General features: G+C 42.3%; 1 protein-coding gene across 2 annotated transcripts in view; it reads left to right on the forward strand.

The window, feature by feature from the left end:
* Window positions 1-17,240, forward strand: part of cacna2d2a (calcium channel, voltage-dependent, alpha 2/delta subunit 2a) — a 291,322-nt gene that overhangs the window by 253,959 nt on the left and 20,123 nt on the right. For both annotated transcript variants that reach the window (XM_080424714.1, XM_080424715.1), the window contains exons 14-21: window positions 3,443-3,492; window positions 13,772-13,861; window positions 14,412-14,480; window positions 15,621-15,695; window positions 15,950-16,024; window positions 16,348-16,419; window positions 16,678-16,749; window positions 16,935-16,996. In XM_080424714.1, the coding sequence (XP_080280840.1) occupies window positions 3,443-3,492; window positions 13,772-13,861; window positions 14,412-14,480; window positions 15,621-15,695; window positions 15,950-16,024; window positions 16,348-16,419; window positions 16,678-16,749; window positions 16,935-16,996 (565 nt within the window). The remainder of the gene's footprint in view (window positions 1-3,442; window positions 3,493-13,771; window positions 13,862-14,411; window positions 14,481-15,620; window positions 15,696-15,949; window positions 16,025-16,347; window positions 16,420-16,677; window positions 16,750-16,934; window positions 16,997-17,240) is intronic.

Consider the following 17,240-nt stretch of genomic DNA (forward strand, 5'->3'; position numbering starts at 1 on the left):
AGTTTTAGTCATAGTCTTTTGAATAAAATTCTGTTTAGTTTTAGTAATATTTTAGTCACCTGAAATGTTTTACTTTTAGTCTAGTTTTAGTCCACTAAATAAGATGAGAAGATTTTAGTGGACTAAATCTACAGCTGATTTAGTCGACAAACTGTTTTTTATTGGCGGGCCATGATGGCATAGAAATGATTTTCCCTTCCCTTGCATGCCGAAAATTGCCGATCTACAGTACAAGCTCAAAACTGTGTGAGCTTGTAGATCAACTATTTTCAGTCTGTGACACCCGCACGCACCCATGATGACTTGTCTTAGTTCTACTGGATCTCTTCTCCACTAGTCCCTCCCAAATATTTTTGTCAAGTTTTTATTTGTTTGCGAAATTGTCTTCGTAAGTGAAAAAAGGTAGTCAACAGAATTTTTTTGTCATAGTTTTAGTTTCACTGCACTAATGACACAGGTTGGTCAGGGCACCTGTTCAGAATTTTTCCTCCACACGCTTTAAGCCATCCCGTTGAAACTCCTCACTGTCAGGCGGCTGGTGACTTCTTACTCGTCTACACCACTGGTTCTCAATGCCGGGTTTGGGGACCACCCAAAGGTCCAAATGGACCCTTACGGGTCTGTAACCATTAATTTTGTACACTCACAGAGTTCAATTAACACTGAGGATTTTGCAGTATAGATTGGGGTTCCAGTAATAGTTTAGTTCAGTTATTCTCAACCTTTCTCATTTCAAGGGCCCCCAGTTTGACATGCATTGGGCCACGGACCCCCATTTGACGCAATGTTTTATCTCTGGGATCCTCCGTGTTTATTTAACTCTGAGAGTATGTCAGAGTTACACCCCAGGTGGTCCCCGGACCCGCCGTTGAGAAACTGTGGTTCCAAACCTTTTCTGGATCTAAGGGCTTTTGAAAAACCCAGGAGCTCTTACGACACACTCAATAAGCAGCGTCTTTGAGTCACGCTGCCCCCCCCCCCCAGCTCACAGAGAGGTTCACAGACTACAGAACCCTCCAGAACATTAAACTTTATGAGTGAAAACTTAAAATCAATTCTAAAGCCGACAAATATGAACCCGACTCCCCATTTTTTACGGCGATGGTGGTTGTAGTTCAGCGTAAGCTGTCGTAAACATGCCCAAATAGAGCCATGAAGTTGGAAGAGAGAAACGGGTGGCTGTTGATGGTTTTCATTAGGCAAATAAATCACAAAATTCCACATTTCCTGGTGACAAGTAGGGCTGTGCTGTTTTAGCTCAGGTAGCGGAACATTACATCTTCAGCTTCTACAGTGACACTGATTCTCTCTCCGCGCTTTTAGTCACCAATTGACCCACAACTATAGATGTCACCTTCTCTGGCAGACAACCAGAAGCAATAGAACGAACTGTGTTCTCGGAATAAAGACATAGCAAACGGGAATGCGACTGTGTGTGTGTGTGTGTGTGTGTGTGTGTGTGTGTGTGTGTGTGTGTGTGTGTGTGTGTGTGTGTGTGTGTGTGTGTGTGCGTGTGTGTGTGCGTGTGCGTGTGTACTTTTATTACTGTGCTTGCAAGGGCCCCACAAGTATAGTGGAATGTGAGGAATTGACATTGTGCGGACAGTTTTTCCTGGTGTTCACAAGACGAATGGTTGTTTCTATGGTTAAAAAAAGATTTGGGGAGTTAGGCTTACAATTAGGAAAAGATTCAGGGGTTAAGATAAGGCATTTACTGTAGAGTTAGGTTTCGGGGTTAGGGTTGGAGTTATGACTGATTTATATTTAATTGCACGTCGGTGCCGAAAATAGCCGATCTATAAGCTTTACATTATAGATCGGCTATTTCGGCTTTAGGTTTAGGGTTAAAAGTGGCAAAAAAATGTGTAATAGCATTTATAACATCGCCGTCCGACATTGTTGATGTCCTCACAAGTATAGTAATAGAAACGTGTGTGTGTGTGTGTATGTGTGCCTTGCGTGGACACCCATACCAATGAAGCAATGAGAACATCTGTGCAACAAGCCACCGTAGCAAGAGTGCATAATGTTCTCCAAATAACCCATTCAATCCGGGAACGCATCAGTGTTATTTTAGAATTCTTTGGCTAATAGAAATCGAGACAATTCGTGCAAATCTTTGAATATATGTTTTTTAAAGTGAACATTTTTAACTCGGATCTTGCTTCTGGGGGGAAAAAATGTATGTTGCTATAATATCAGTGGTTCTCAAACTTTTTTCATGTCAAGGACCACCCAAAATGATAGTGTATTTGTCCGTGGACCCCCCCCCCCCCCCATCTCAAAATATAAAAATATTAATAGCAAAGATTTGAGTTAAAAATGTAATATGTATTTATTTTTTATATCAGATCTACAAGCTCATATATGAGCTCGTATATCTGCTATTTTTGAATAGCCAAAGAAATCTAAAATGACACACATGCGTTCCGGGATTGAATGGGATAAACGACAGTCATCTCTCTCTCTCTCTGCCTCTTAACATTCCGGGCATGTTGTCTCTCCATTTCGCACCTCTTTGTATAAACACTCGTGGCTTTAATAACTTGGTGGGAGCGGGTGGTTATTGACCCAGTCGGCCCGCTCTCCTCCTCCGTCCCTAATCAGCGCTCTCCGCCTGGGGGCTCTGCAGCATTCCCAATGAGCCCCCCCCCCCCCCCTTGGATTTACATCCAGCAGAACAATGATGAGAGGCTGGGGGTCAGCAGGGCCAGCTCCCCGCCCGCCTATAGCCTCCTGCATGATCAGCTCGCACTGATGGCGTTTACATGCACCTATAATAACTTGAATAGATTCGATTTTCATTCCACAGACAAACGGACAGCGGTGGTACAGAAGTACCACAGATCGTTTTACTTGAGTTAAAGTATAGCATCATTACCACCATATGGAAATACTCTGTAACAAGTAAAGGGCTTGTATTCAAAATGGTACTTAAAAGTACAAAAGTATCGGCATCAAAATATACTTAAATACCAAAATTAGATGTACTCGTTATTTAAAAATAATTGCCGAAATCTTGCCAAAATAGCAGATCTGCAAGCTCATAACACATCGCATAAAGTATAAAATAGGGTTTAAGTGGTAATGTACGTTTTGTACAAAAGAAATATCTAAATTTGCAAAGTCACTAGTAACTAAAGCTGCCAAATAATTGCAGTGGAGTAACAGTTTTTGAGTATTTATACTTGGTTACAACCACTGCTCCTTGCCCGCCTGGTGCTGATGGTGTGGATTTGATTTGTTGTATGTTATTTGTATTTGTTGTATTTTTTTTTTCGTGAGCAACATGGTGTGTTTATTCATGATCATTAGGCGCATTAGGGAACATAGAAAATGCGAGTGTACACCATGGCGTTATACGACTACTAATGGTAAGCATAAATCTCGCTTGACTGTCATGATAATACAGCATATTGACTGGTCTCTCCTTTATTATCAGGTTACTACTTTGAGATTCCATCGATCGGCGCCATAAGAATCAACACCCAGGTGAGATGTGGTATTACTGTATGTGTTGTATTATGCTTTATTCTGTCGTCGCTGTTGGATGGAAACCTTGTATGTCCAAAACCATTATTATTATTTTTGTATTATTATTAAAACAAATTGAAATTGTGAAAATAGCAGATCTAGAAGCTCAAAACGCGTCGCATCGCAACGCGTTGTGAGCTTGTAGATCGGCTATTTTTACTACTTCAGTGCGATGAAGTAGGGCATTCATTAACGAAAAAAACATAAAAAGTTGATTATGGAGATACAAGGTTTCTGCACGACAGCAACGCTATACATGTTGTAAGCCCTGTACTTAAAGCCATATTGAACTATGGTAGAACTGTGTGCATCATGACATACAGATAACAAATTGCCCATCTTTATCTGTCGCTTCTGAGCTCTGGAATTAACGACTCAGTTCACTCTCGTTACAAAACAAAAAATCACATTATTATCCAAGATGTGAATGCAAACAAAGCGTATTCTGTCAATATTATATTAAGTACAGTATATTTAAAAAGTGTGCCTGCTTGTTTTCTTAAAGGATTTTTATTAAATAATGCAGATTATGTTCTCATGTAAACTGCATAACCACACCGATGTGAACGTTTTTTTTGCGTACCAAGCAGTTTAACTTGGCTGATGTCGCTGCCCTGAACAATTGAATGTGTTGTCCAGCATTGTATTCCCAAGCAAGCAGATGGCCTATATAGTAAAAAAGAAAAATCCCTAACCCATAGTATGAGAGATTTCCCATTGAGTCCTATCCCCTCTTTTCAGCTACGGGTATGATTATATTTAATTACCTACCTAACTCGGTCATGTCATATCATGTCCACAGTTTTTGGGGATGGGGGACATGTTATGCTTTATTTCAGACAAGAGGAGAGGGGTTGGTCATGGTACTTAATTTCGAGAAAGTAAATTGGCTTGTTTTAATGTTATCTTGACCTTACCAGAAGTTATATAGCACATATAACAACATATAACAACATATAACAAGAATTGATAGGTCACCAAAACTTGTGTAACACACAAATGGCAAGGTATAGCAGATGCCATACTGTAGCTTGGCTCCCTGGTCAAAATATCAATTCACTTGTTAAAATACATCTATGAAATGTCTCCGTATTGATTATTGTGTCATTAAATGATTGTAAAATAACTACAAAGGCAAATCAGAACAAATTTACAGATTTCACAAGGCATTACACTATTTCTTGATCTTGATCAATGTATGCTCCACCTGTGTGGGTTCAGGTCAGTGCTGTGCATTGTAAATAATGAGGTAGTGGTGATGTTCTCTCATGACAGTTGTTTAGTTGGATATAAAAGATAAAAGAAGCTGTCATCCCTGGATGCATTCTTCAATAAAAATAGACTGCATTTTAAAGTTGTCTCAAGGCATTTACGCAAATTCGTCATGTTACATTGTAGCTGTTGCTTTAGCCTGTAGACCAGGGGTCTTCAACAGGGCATGCGGGACCCCTAGGGGGTCCTCAGAGGTCAATGTCAAGGTGAAGTTTCTTATTATGTCCCAAACTGGGCAATTTATGCTACAGCAGATAATAAGAACTCTAAAACACATTAAACATACATAAACATACAGTACATAAACAATAACATAGACATGGTCACAAGATCCAGATAATGCTACTTATTATAGTATAAGTATAAGTGTCCCCAGCAGCAAGGCAATAACAACCACCTCCCACCCACCACCTCCATAATAGTGGACAGCAGACCACGACCATATTGCACCATAGGAAACAAAAGAAAGAGAAACAGCTCATCATTACCATCCTCCCAGATGGAAATGGGCAAGTCAACTGTCCCCTACAACTGAACAACAGCTTCCTCCTCCTGCTTCCATCATTGATAGCATGAATGGAAGTAGGTATAAATGAGAATTTGTACCTGTTGTTTCTAGTTGCAGGGGCCTCTAACCGTTGGCCAGAACGCAAGAGCCTGTATTCAGGCCAGGGTTTAGGGATGAGAGCTGTCTGCTCTAATAGATAACGCTTTCTTAAGCACCTGTTTGTCATATATATGACTCAGACAGCTGATTTGTACCCCCACAATCTTGCTAGGCCCCCTCACAACCCCCGTTAAGGGCATTTCTCTGTCATTTCTAACGCCAAGGTTACCTACAAATGACAGAAAAGGAAATAACAGACTCTATGAAAGCCCTGTAGAACAAAATCATCAATGAATTATCCACCTGAAATGTGTCTAGCTTCCTTAAACATAAGAGGTGCTGTTGACCTTTCTTACACACCATTCCAGTGTAAAATTTCAGACGATTGTCAATTATGGAATCGAAGTGGTTACCAAATCCAGTGTCTGGCCATTTATGACACAACTCTGAGGAGTTGAGGGAGATGGTCTAAAACCAATGCACATGTCTTTAGTCTTTGTGACATTAAGTTGTAGGAATGCCTCTTCACACCATCTACAAATGAGCCATGGCTGGCCTCTCTATCACTCAGAAGACTAACAATCACAGAATCATCTGCAGATTTAACAATGTTGGCATGCTGACTTCTGCAATCATTAGTATATACAGGATATATTGTGGAAAGAACACAACCTTGGGGACAGTTACTACAGGGGGGCCGCCAAACCTTTGTGTGATAGCAACTTTTTATATACATTTTACATTAACCACTTGAACCCTAGCATCCCTATTCTGGGGGCAACATTCGCCAAGTACAGAGCCAAAGGTCAAGTTTACTAAGTATTGAGGGTATAAGTGGTTAAATGTCAAAATACACATTAACGTGAATCCGACATATTAATAGAACAGATCATGTGGAGACAAGCAATGATAGTGCTGTCAAACAATGAAGCTATCTATGAAATCTATGGAAAAGTTTAATCTGCAACACAATTTTAAACAATATAGTGGGGGTCCCTGCTTTATCTCTCTCTCTCAGCTAAGGGGTCCTTGGCCTGAAAAATGTCGTAGATGAAATGAAATGAGCTATCGATGTTGATGCTGTCAGGTGACCTTGCCGTACCTTAGCCGTTGCTGAAATGACGCCACTGGTAACACAAGAAATGATATCACACCCAGATAGCCGTGTAACCCAAAGTTCTACCAAAGTTCAACATCAAAGACTTTCTTTGATGATAATGTAAGTACAGTATATGCAGATTTGCAGATATGTGTGTAAATACTCCATAACGAACTGACATATGGGAGCACAGCAGGATGGCTGTGGTTTATAGGAAGGACGTATGGAACGTGGAGATGGAGAGATAAAGACGCTCATGTCCCCGTCCTGTCTCCTAGGATCTGTGTAGAAGCTCGCTGAGCTGCTTAATTCATCTTCCCCTCAGTCCCTGCGTTTCTCACATAATATGTGATATTATGCATACGCACACACATGCACACGCACATACTCACTATACTTACATACTTGTGAGGACAAACGCCATTTTGGAAGAAAAAAATCCCTAACCCTGAAGGAAAGAAATCTACAAGCTCTCAACGTGTCGCGCTGAAATGCGTTGTGAGCTTGTAGATCTGCAATTTCGATGCGCGATACCGGCAATTACAACTAAGTATAAAACAGGCATAACTCTAACCCCAACCCCTAAACCTAATCTCTAAATGCCTAATCCTAACCCTAACCCCAACCGAGAATCTGTTCCTAATCCTAAATCTAACCCTAAAAATATGTTTTAACCATAAAACAGAAAGTGGTCTCTTTCTCAAATTCTATACTCGTGGGGACATGTGGTACAAGTACAAACATACACACACACACACACACACACACACACACACACACACACACACACACACACACACACACACACACACACACACACACACACACACACACGTGCACACAAACCTCAGGCGTCTCACACACACCCATGACTGCTCCCCCCCCACCCCCCACCCCTCCTCCCTGTGCTGGGAGGCACAAGCAGGGTGTAGAGACCCCCCTGGGATAACCTCATTCCAGATGTAGAAATTGACTCAGTTTGCTGGGGGGGAAGAAGAAGGGAGGGGTGCGTGGGGGGTGCTATCCCCCCCCCCCCATCCACCCCGCGGAGCGATCAGGCCCCCCAGAATAGACCGTCAGCTGTTCCATTAACTCAGGCGTATATTTATATTCCGAGAACTGCCACTTAATCTAATAGGTTTTCCTTGCAGCAGGTGTGTGTGTGTGTGTGTGTGTGTGTGTGTGTGTGTGTGTGTGTGTGTGTGTGTGTGTGGCTGAGGACCGTTCATATATACAGTAGGCGGCCAGCAGACACATGTGGGGTTTTTCTATTATTTAACCATACTCCTGTCCTTCTGCCCGTCACCGTCGGGTGGAAACCTTGCATGTCCAAAATGGTTATTCCTTTCAGGGAATGGAAAAAAAGAACCCGAGTTCCAGTGGATCCGATGTTGTTATCATTTAGTCACAAGCTCTTGTTTATACTTTTCATTGGTTCAATATTTATAAAACCCACAGACACACTTAAAAGGAATACTTCACCCAGAAAATTAGTAATTTTCAATTCAATCAATTACGCACCCCTTGAAGCCTTGAATACATGGAGACTCTTTGTTTTTGTTGCATTCCTGAGCCAATAATCCAATATTTTACTAATTGAAGTTAATAGGAGACCAATCTTAACAAGACGCTATACTTTTAAAACATTCTCTGGATCATCAGTAGGCCTCTCAGTGATTACACTGTGAGAGTGGTTTATATTATTCTTTTATATAGTTTTGCATTGGTCTCCTACCACAGCAGCGTCAGCAAATATTCTTAATTCAATGTAATTCTGTCCAATCTGTATGGTAGAGTATGTTAATACAATATAGCTTATACAATTTGGGTGGTTGTATTTGGTCTCTCTGTTCTTCTATTGAGATGTTTAGCTCCTGTGTCTAGGTTAGACATAACCTTTGACACAACCCCTGTTTCTGGTTTGACAAAAATTTTGACCCTGAAGGTCAAAATGCAATCTCTCCCCCAAGCAAGCGGCGCATTGTGATGCGTTGCGAGCTTGTGGCTCTGCTGTTTTTTCTACTTTTGTGTGACACTGTAGTGTGACGAAGTAGGGCATTCATTTACGAATATCTTTTTGAAAGATACGGAGATACAAGGTTTCTGACCGACAGCAACGACACACAGTGCCAGCAGACACATCTGGGTTTTTAATGTTATTTAACCATACTCTGTCCTTCAACGGCGCGTGCCCTCATCGCGCCTGACAGGGAGCGCGACATCTCGTCAGCATCAAAGAACAGATGGCGGTCCCGAATTATTATTCATACGCTCACGCTTTTCATTGCGTCTCACATGCGAACAGTTGTTCTTGGCGTGTGTCAGGGTTATTCGCCGGCTAAGATATACGGCATCAATATTTCATCCGTGGTGGGTCGTGACCCCTCTTTGCGAGCGCCATGTCCCTTCTCTGACCCATGCAGATCTAAGTGTGTAGGACGGCGGTTCCCCAAACTGTGGGCCCGGGGCCGTAAGGATATTGCAAGTGGTCCGGCCCCAAAATAATTGGCAAAATACTACGATTTTAATGATAATATAACATTAATATTAAAAGATTGATGAGGGCGCTTGGGTGGCGCAGTGGTGAAGTCCCTGCTCACCACCACGGAGGTTGTGGGTTTGAATCCACCGTGGTGCATCCGGCTTTGTCGGGCGTCTATGCGAACACAATTGGCCCGTGTTGGGGGGAGGGAAGTCGTGCGGGTGATAATTGCCATTGCACGTACTCCTACGTGCTGGGGCGGCACCTGTCAGCAGGGAGTGTTGGGCGGGAGGAGTAGGACGAAGGCCCTACGTCCTCCCGGTGGGGGCTCCTCACTGGCAGTTGAGTCAGTAGGATACAACAGCAGTGACAACACAGAAATATTTGTGGGGAGGAATTGATTGGCATAACAACTAAATTGGAACAAAAAGGGGGTAAAAAATGATTGGCTACTCAAACAATTTAACAAAAAAGAAATAAATGATGAATGTGAAAAAAATATAAATATATTCGCCAAATGTTGACCTATGACATATATATATATATATATTTTAAACATTTACAAATTTGTTTTCATTGTGATATCGATAAATAGGAACTTTTTCAGTACTTCCACATTGGCTTCATTTCCAGCGGCAAATGCTTGCCGCCTGGTCTCGAGTCGTGTGCGGCTCCGGTTCCTTTGGCCCACCTATCCCCTGCTCGCTTGGCTTTTTTACTGTTCTAAAGATTATTCTAGTCAGGCGGAAAATTTCCCCTATATCCCGTGAAAAGGTCTGGCTGTCATTTGCCCTGATGGAATATCTCCCTGTGGCGCGTTAAACCGGACTTTTAGCGAGCTAATAATAGAATAGGTTACGCCTGTCAGCACCTCAGTGCTCAAGCGATGAATAACAAACGGTCAAAAGTGTAATACTGAAATAGCTCTGTGCTCGGGGAGGCCCCCTTTTGTGTGTGTGCATGATTGATACAAAAAGGATTGGAACCGGGGTCACAAAGGTGCCAATAGCACTTCCTATATTTCACTGTAAAAATTGATGGAAATTTGCCGACTGCAGTTGTGTGTTTTTTTTTTACCGTTGCCGCATGCTGTACCTGCTGTATGCTAATGTGAATGTACATTATATTTGACCCAGTGAGAAATATTAAATATGTACGATATTGAAGAGAGCTGTAGCTAATTTAATAACAGAACTCTACACCATCAATTTACCCACTTCCAACCTGGTGTCCCAGTTTTGGTTGTGTTATAATCCTACATTATTAAATGTGCTTTGCGGGCTGACGTCATAACAACGCAAAGTTAACAAATGCAAAATGTCCTAAAAAGTGACATTTTTACCATGTGACCCCATGTGAAACAGAGCTAGTGATCTCGGGTCCCGTTATTTTCCAACAGAGCAAAAATAATTAACAGAAATAATTTTCAGTCCAAAATAAGCGAATAGCCAGACTCCAGACGTACGAGAGTATGCCTGACATAAATGTCAGAGCTTAAAGGAGTAGTTCACCCAAAACAAGACCAGGAGACCTGGTTCTGCCAGACCCAAAATAAGTACTTTATAAGATCAGAGCACTACGTCACCGGACTTCACATGACGTGTCAGCCTGTGTCTATGCCCATGTATGGACGAAAGGGGGACAGACTTTTTTGGCTGGGGCCGGAGGACAAAGTGACCATGCCCATGTATGGACGAAACAGGTACAAAGCCTCATGTAAGCCCGACCCCTTGGGTCTGGCAAACATACTTATTTTCTATCAATTACACACGCCATGAAGCCTTGAATTCATGGAGATTTTTTGTTTTTGTCGCATTCCTGAGCCAATAATTTGATGACCAGCGGAGGAGACTCAATTGACTCAATTGAGTCTCCTACTGACCAGCCACCCCATCATCAAATTATTGGCTTAGGAATGGGACAAAAACTAAAACATCTCCATGAATTCAAGGCTTCATGGGGTTTGTAATTGATAGAAAATAAGTAATGTTTTGGGTGAACTACTCCTTTAAATCTACATGTAAACATGAAATAAATGCATCGAAGCAAAAAAAGATTAGACCACCGGGACCCAGTAACAACAAGAAACAGCAACATCCTAACCTTACTTGTTGACAAAGTTGGCCGATAATGGAGGATCACGGACGATCGCGGTAATGTCCATGTTCGAGGACGGGATGGACGGGACATCACAAACGCTATGTTAACGGATACCAAAACGTTACATTGTTTGTCTTAGGTTATTATGTCACAGACGTAACATGCCCATATGTGGAGACCACCTGGAAATCTAGGTATGAAGGCCGCAAAGGCCTGAACACCTAATAGGTGAACATTTATGAAAGTATAGCAGATCTACAAGCTCAGAACGTGTCGAGATGTGACACGTTAGATCGGCTATTTTCCACACAACACAAGAACAAAAACATTGGTGGTTCTCAAACGTTTGGCCACGGACCCCCATCTGAAAAACAATTGTAGAGACCCCATAATAGTAGATTTGTGTAAAATCTTTCAAAATTGTTCATTTGCGATGTATTGTCCACAAGCTTGTGGATCGGCACATTTTTGAATAGATTAGTATAAAACAGGGTTAAAGTGGTTAACTGATTTTGATGCTAAATTAACAAATTTGCTGGGGACCCCCCCCCCCCCCCCGGACCACCTGGGTTATAATGGAGATGGGATAGGGTAAGGCCTGGTGATGGACATTGGTCAAATAAAGCCAGAGGGATCTCTCTCAGTCTCTCTCTATATATATAAAATGTCAAGAGGTCACACACTCAATAGTCTTACCAATCACACCGAATCAATATACGATTAACCCCCAAAACACATCTACATTATCGGGAGTCCATGTTAGCGGCTATAGAGAAGACTATGATGATGAACATATGATGGATGACTAGTAGATATAACCCCTCACCCCTCCTCTCTCTCTTACGGCTAGCTGTGGGGACTTTGTCACCCCTCCCTCCGTCCGTGGCTGGTTTGACAGTTAAGAGAGCCACTGGGGGAGGATGGCCTGTTTGCATGTCGTACCATTGACACCCTTAATGTGTTTTTAATAGCTCCTTCGTAATGATGAAAAACAGCCGTGAGTGGCTGAAGACTGCAGGCTTTTTTTTTATGTCTCCGCAGAGCCTTGCGCGCTGTTGCTGCTGCCGCCTCCGGTGGCATCACTGCTTTTAATGTGGTGACAGGCTCTTATGGTTATATGGCCCTATGGCGGAGAGTAGCTGAGTACATTTACTCAAGTTACTGTACTTAAGTACAACTTTTACTTGTTTTCCATTTTTTCGGTACTTTATACGATCTATTCCACTACATCTCAGAGGCAAATATTGCCTCTGAGATGTACATAAATATTGTTTTACTCCACTACACTTATCAGACAGCTTTAGCTGTTACTTTGCAGATTTAGATTATTATTTAAAAACACGGATTAACCACTTATGCCCTATTTTAGACTTTGGCTATTCGTAAATAGCTTAAAATAGCTTAAAATACCTGATAAATAGCTGATACATGGCTGATCTACAAGTTCACATTTGAACTTGTAGATCAGATATTACTTTGTAGTATTTCTACAAATAAAATAAAAAAATCTCAGTACTTGGTTAATGCATGTTTTTCCAGCACCGCTCCCAGAGCCTGCACGCCGCTGCCCCCGGTGGCCCACTGGTTTAATGTGCTGACAGGGAGGAGGAAGCCGTTCAGGCTCTTATAGTTTTATGACAGATTGAAACGTTCACATATACAACCATCCAGACTCTCTGTGTTAACGCCTGCACACGATATGCTCTATAAAGAACAAAACAAAGTAGCCTGTTTGATTGTGTGTGTGTGTGTGTGTGTGTGTGTGTGTGTGTGTGTGTGTGTGTGTGTGTGTGTGTGTGTGTGTGTGTGTGTGCGTGCGTGCGTGCGTGCGTGCGTGCGTGCGTGCGTGCGTGCGTGCGTGCGCGTGTGCGTGTATGCGCGTGCGTGTGCTAGTATTACTAAACTTGTGAGGGCCAATTGTCCCCACAAGTAGAATTTGGAAAATAGACATTGTGAGGAGCATTTTCCTGATCCTCACATGAGATTATGGTTATTTTATGGTTTTAAGAAAATGGGGGAAATTAGTGTTAGACATTTAGAGGTTAGGTTTAGGGGTTAGGGTTATGCCCAATTTATACTTAGTTGTGCACCGCTATTGCACACCGAAAATAGCAGATCTACAAGCTCACAACGTGTCGCAGTTCGGCTTTTAGGTTTCAAATTTAAACATGGCATTCATCAAATAAGTATATATACTGTAGCACTATTTAAGCTCACCTGATTCATTGTACTCCCTCTTGCTGTCAGTGCTACTGAAAGCTGCATGTGCTTTGTTTGCTCCCACCACCCCAGCACCACCGGTAGGCTCAGCTTTCCCTAAGGGTTCTGTTTTCCCCTGGGTGGGTTTCTTATAGGTGTATCTATATCTCCGTGCTCTTAAATGGTCGTCTTCTAATGTGCTGAGCAGGTAGTAATGTATAGCGGAGCCTGAACGCCAAAGAACTTGTTTTGTTTTGTTTTATTTATTCGCACAATAAAAACAGTACATACGTTAACAGTTATTTAAAAGACACAGAAATAAGTGCAGGTGAGAAAGGAAACCCATATGAGGCTTATACAACAAATATAATATTCACAGTTGTATTTGCACTTTATAAATAAATTGTTCTCAAGCTATTAACGTTCTCAATCTATTGGTGTGTTGTCTGACTGAACTGTGTTTTTGTTTTGATCAAAGGAGTACCTGGATGTCCTGGGTCGTCCCATGGTGCTGGCCGGGCCCAAAGCCAAGCAGGTCCAATGGACAAATGTCTATCAGGACGCGCTGGTGAGACACATAACAGCTTATCGATCCACTGTACTGTACTGTACTGTACTGTACTGTACTGTACTGTACTGTACTGTACTGTACTGTACTGGTTCTCAACGTCGGATCCAAGGACCATCAGGAGTCCGAATGGACCTTTACAGGTCTGTAACTCTGAAAGTGTACAAATGGAACCAAATGGTCCCGGGTCCATTTGGTTCCATTTGTACACTTTCAGAGTTAAATGAACACTTGTTACAGGGTAGATTTGGGACCCAAAGATAAATAATTGTATCAAATGGAGGTCCGTGGCAAAATGCAGGGGTTCCCAAACGTTTTAGCTCAAGATCATAAATTTGATGTCTCCCCGGGACCCAAACGAGTGCAAATAGTAGATTTATAAGCTCGTACATTGACTTGTCGATTGGCTATTATTATTATTTTAGGGCAAATCGGGAGTAGGAAATATTTACGTTTCAACACATTGCTGTGTAAATCATATTTATAATGCAATATATAAAGCAAAATAAGATTATGAATTCATCTATGCTTCTTTTTTCTTTTTGTTCAGGGTTTGGGCCTTGTCATCACTGGGACCGTGCCTGTCTTCAACCTCACTGTTGACGCGTACAACTCCAAGGTAGCCACACTACAAGTACCGTACAATATTATTTTGGGGGTGGGGGGTGAATTTGGCTTATCTACCCTTTAACACCTGTGGTGTTAAAGGGAGAGATAGTGAGAATATGACAAATGTGTAGTTTATGTAGTGCTAAACATGACAGCAGTTGGAGTACCTGCTGGAGGCGGTTAAATGATTATATTTTTATCCCTGGAACCTCCATCATGTCGACATCATCAGTCATTTGTAATGGTGTCATCATCATCCCAGGCAGCCGCTGCTGCTCAACTTGGGCAAACACCTCCCCCGTGAGGTGACAACAGACATTACATCAGCTCGTCTCCTCTTGTATCTGTCCCATTTAACTGACACTGTGAGATGTTGCTCTTTGCAGCATCCGTGGCCAGAGTCGTGTTTTGATACTCTTGATATAGTTAGCAAGGTGTTGCTGTCAGGTGGAAATCTTATATGTCCAAAACTGTTACTTTTTAGGATTCAAATTAAAAAATAGCAAAAAAAATAGCCAATTAACAAGCCCAAAACACGTCGCATCGCATTGAGCTTGCAGATCGGCTATTTTTGCTACTTGTGTGTGACACTGCAGTGTGCGAAAGTATGGCATTCATTTACGAGGGGAAAAAAAACATGGATATAAGAGGTTTCTGCCCGACAGCGACGAAGGACAAAATAATCAGATGGCAAGCAAAAGGCTGCGGTCCCACAAAGATCATTCACAGTATCAGCCTGTGTGACAGTTCAACATTTTGACTGCTCATTTATTCATTCTAATCTATTGATTCTTCAAATTGGCACATGGCCAATGTTGCCAGATTTTGCGAGAGCAACAAGCGGCCAGGTATACGAAAACAAGCCCAAAAGAAGCGACTATAGGCAGCATGATCACACACACACACACACACACACACACACACACACACACACACACACACACACACACACACACACACACACACAATTGCAATATATGAATTTCACATGACTATACTGTCGGCCTATCAATAATACATTTTAGGAAGGAAGCTGTGGGCCATATAAAGTGTGCCCGATGGCCACAATTGGCCCCTGGGCCAGACTTTGGACATGCCTGTAGTAAGTGGACATGGCAATGCTGTAATGAGAACACTGTTCTTTTCACAGAACCAGCTCATCCTCGGGGTCATGGGAGTGGACATCGGCATTAATGAAATCAAGAGGAAGACTCCAACGTATCGGGTGAGCGAACCCACACACTGCACACGCTATAGACTACATCTATAGTGTCCTGCGTCAAATAACTTTATTGACATAGTCAACCTGTCGGTTTTCTACCCGACACCGGGGTCTAAATTTAGAGTAGGTAGACCACTGCAGATATAGTAGTTATATTGCATTAACATTCTCTACCATACAGGTGGGTTAAAACATTTAATTTTATTCATTAAATAACTCCCGGATTATAGCTTTAACCATGCCTCTTTCCTGGACAGCTTGGAGCCAACGGTTACACCTTCGCCATCGATCCAAACGGTTACGTGCTGCTGCATCCCAACCTGCAGCCCAAGGTACTGGACGTGCAACAATACAATGCATTCATACACAGCTTTAGTTGTCTCTCTCTCAAGTATAATACCTGATTCATACAGTATACTGACATTACACTGCAGTTGCATGGCAGTGTTGTGCACTGAAAATAGTCGATCTACAAGTTCACATCGTGTTTCACTGCGCTGTGATCTTGTAGATCTTTGAACATCCGCAGGTCCATATAGCAGCAGGTACTGTATAAACATGACATTAGACATAAGGTGCAAAAAGTAGCAACGCCATCAGCAGGCTTTTATTCCTAATAACTGATGCCCCCTGCCCCACCCTTTCCTGTGTTCAGATCATTAACTTCAGAGAACCCGTCACTCTGGATTTCCTGGATGCAGAACTGGAGGACAGCAACAAGGAGCAGGTACTGAGAGAACATCATCGCATTTATCTCTCCTTTAGGACTCATTCTGTTGGGCCTTTTAGCTGCAACAAACTATTGCTAGTTTAACCACACTCTCACACACACACACACACACACACACACACACACACACACACACACACACACACACACACACACACACACACACACACACACACACACACACACACTCACACACACACACTCACACACTCACTCACACACTTGTGCTCTCCCGTCTGGTTTTCCCCTGTTCAGATCCGTCGAGACATGATTGATGGCAAGCCGGGCCAGAAGAAAATCAAGACACTCATTAAGTCGGTTGATGAGGCAAGTCATCAATATATGAGACTCAATCATTATCCAAAATGGCACCTTCCAGACTGGTCTTCTAATAACTTGTTAACTCACTCTGCATGCTTTGGATCAAACATGCGGCTTCGGTCTAATTTGAATTGAGCATGTGATTGTTGCACCGGTCAGAGCTTTGTTTTTGTTGATTGTCTGGTCAACAGAGGTACATTGATGAGGCGATGCGGACATACACATGGACACCTGTGGAGGGCACAGATTACAGGTATGTTCAAAAACAACAAGGACCCCCGCCTGAAAATATGTTGTGCCCGGGACCCCTAGAAGAGAAGATTTGTGTAACAAAACGTCTACATTATTCCAAGATTGTTCACATTTTTCTAAATTGTTCAAAAATAGTACATTGGCTATTTTTGTGTAGGTGAAGCATAAAATAGAGTTACTGGTTAAAGTGATGTTTTGCTGGGGACCCCCTGGAACCTCCTCAAGGACCCCTAGGGGTCCCCGGA

The sequence above is a fragment of the Gymnoscopelus braueri genome, assembly GCF_963280865.1.
Source record: "Gymnoscopelus braueri genome assembly, chromosome: 3".
NCBI classification, from domain to species: domain Eukaryota; kingdom Metazoa; phylum Chordata; class Actinopteri; order Myctophiformes; family Myctophidae; genus Gymnoscopelus; species Gymnoscopelus braueri.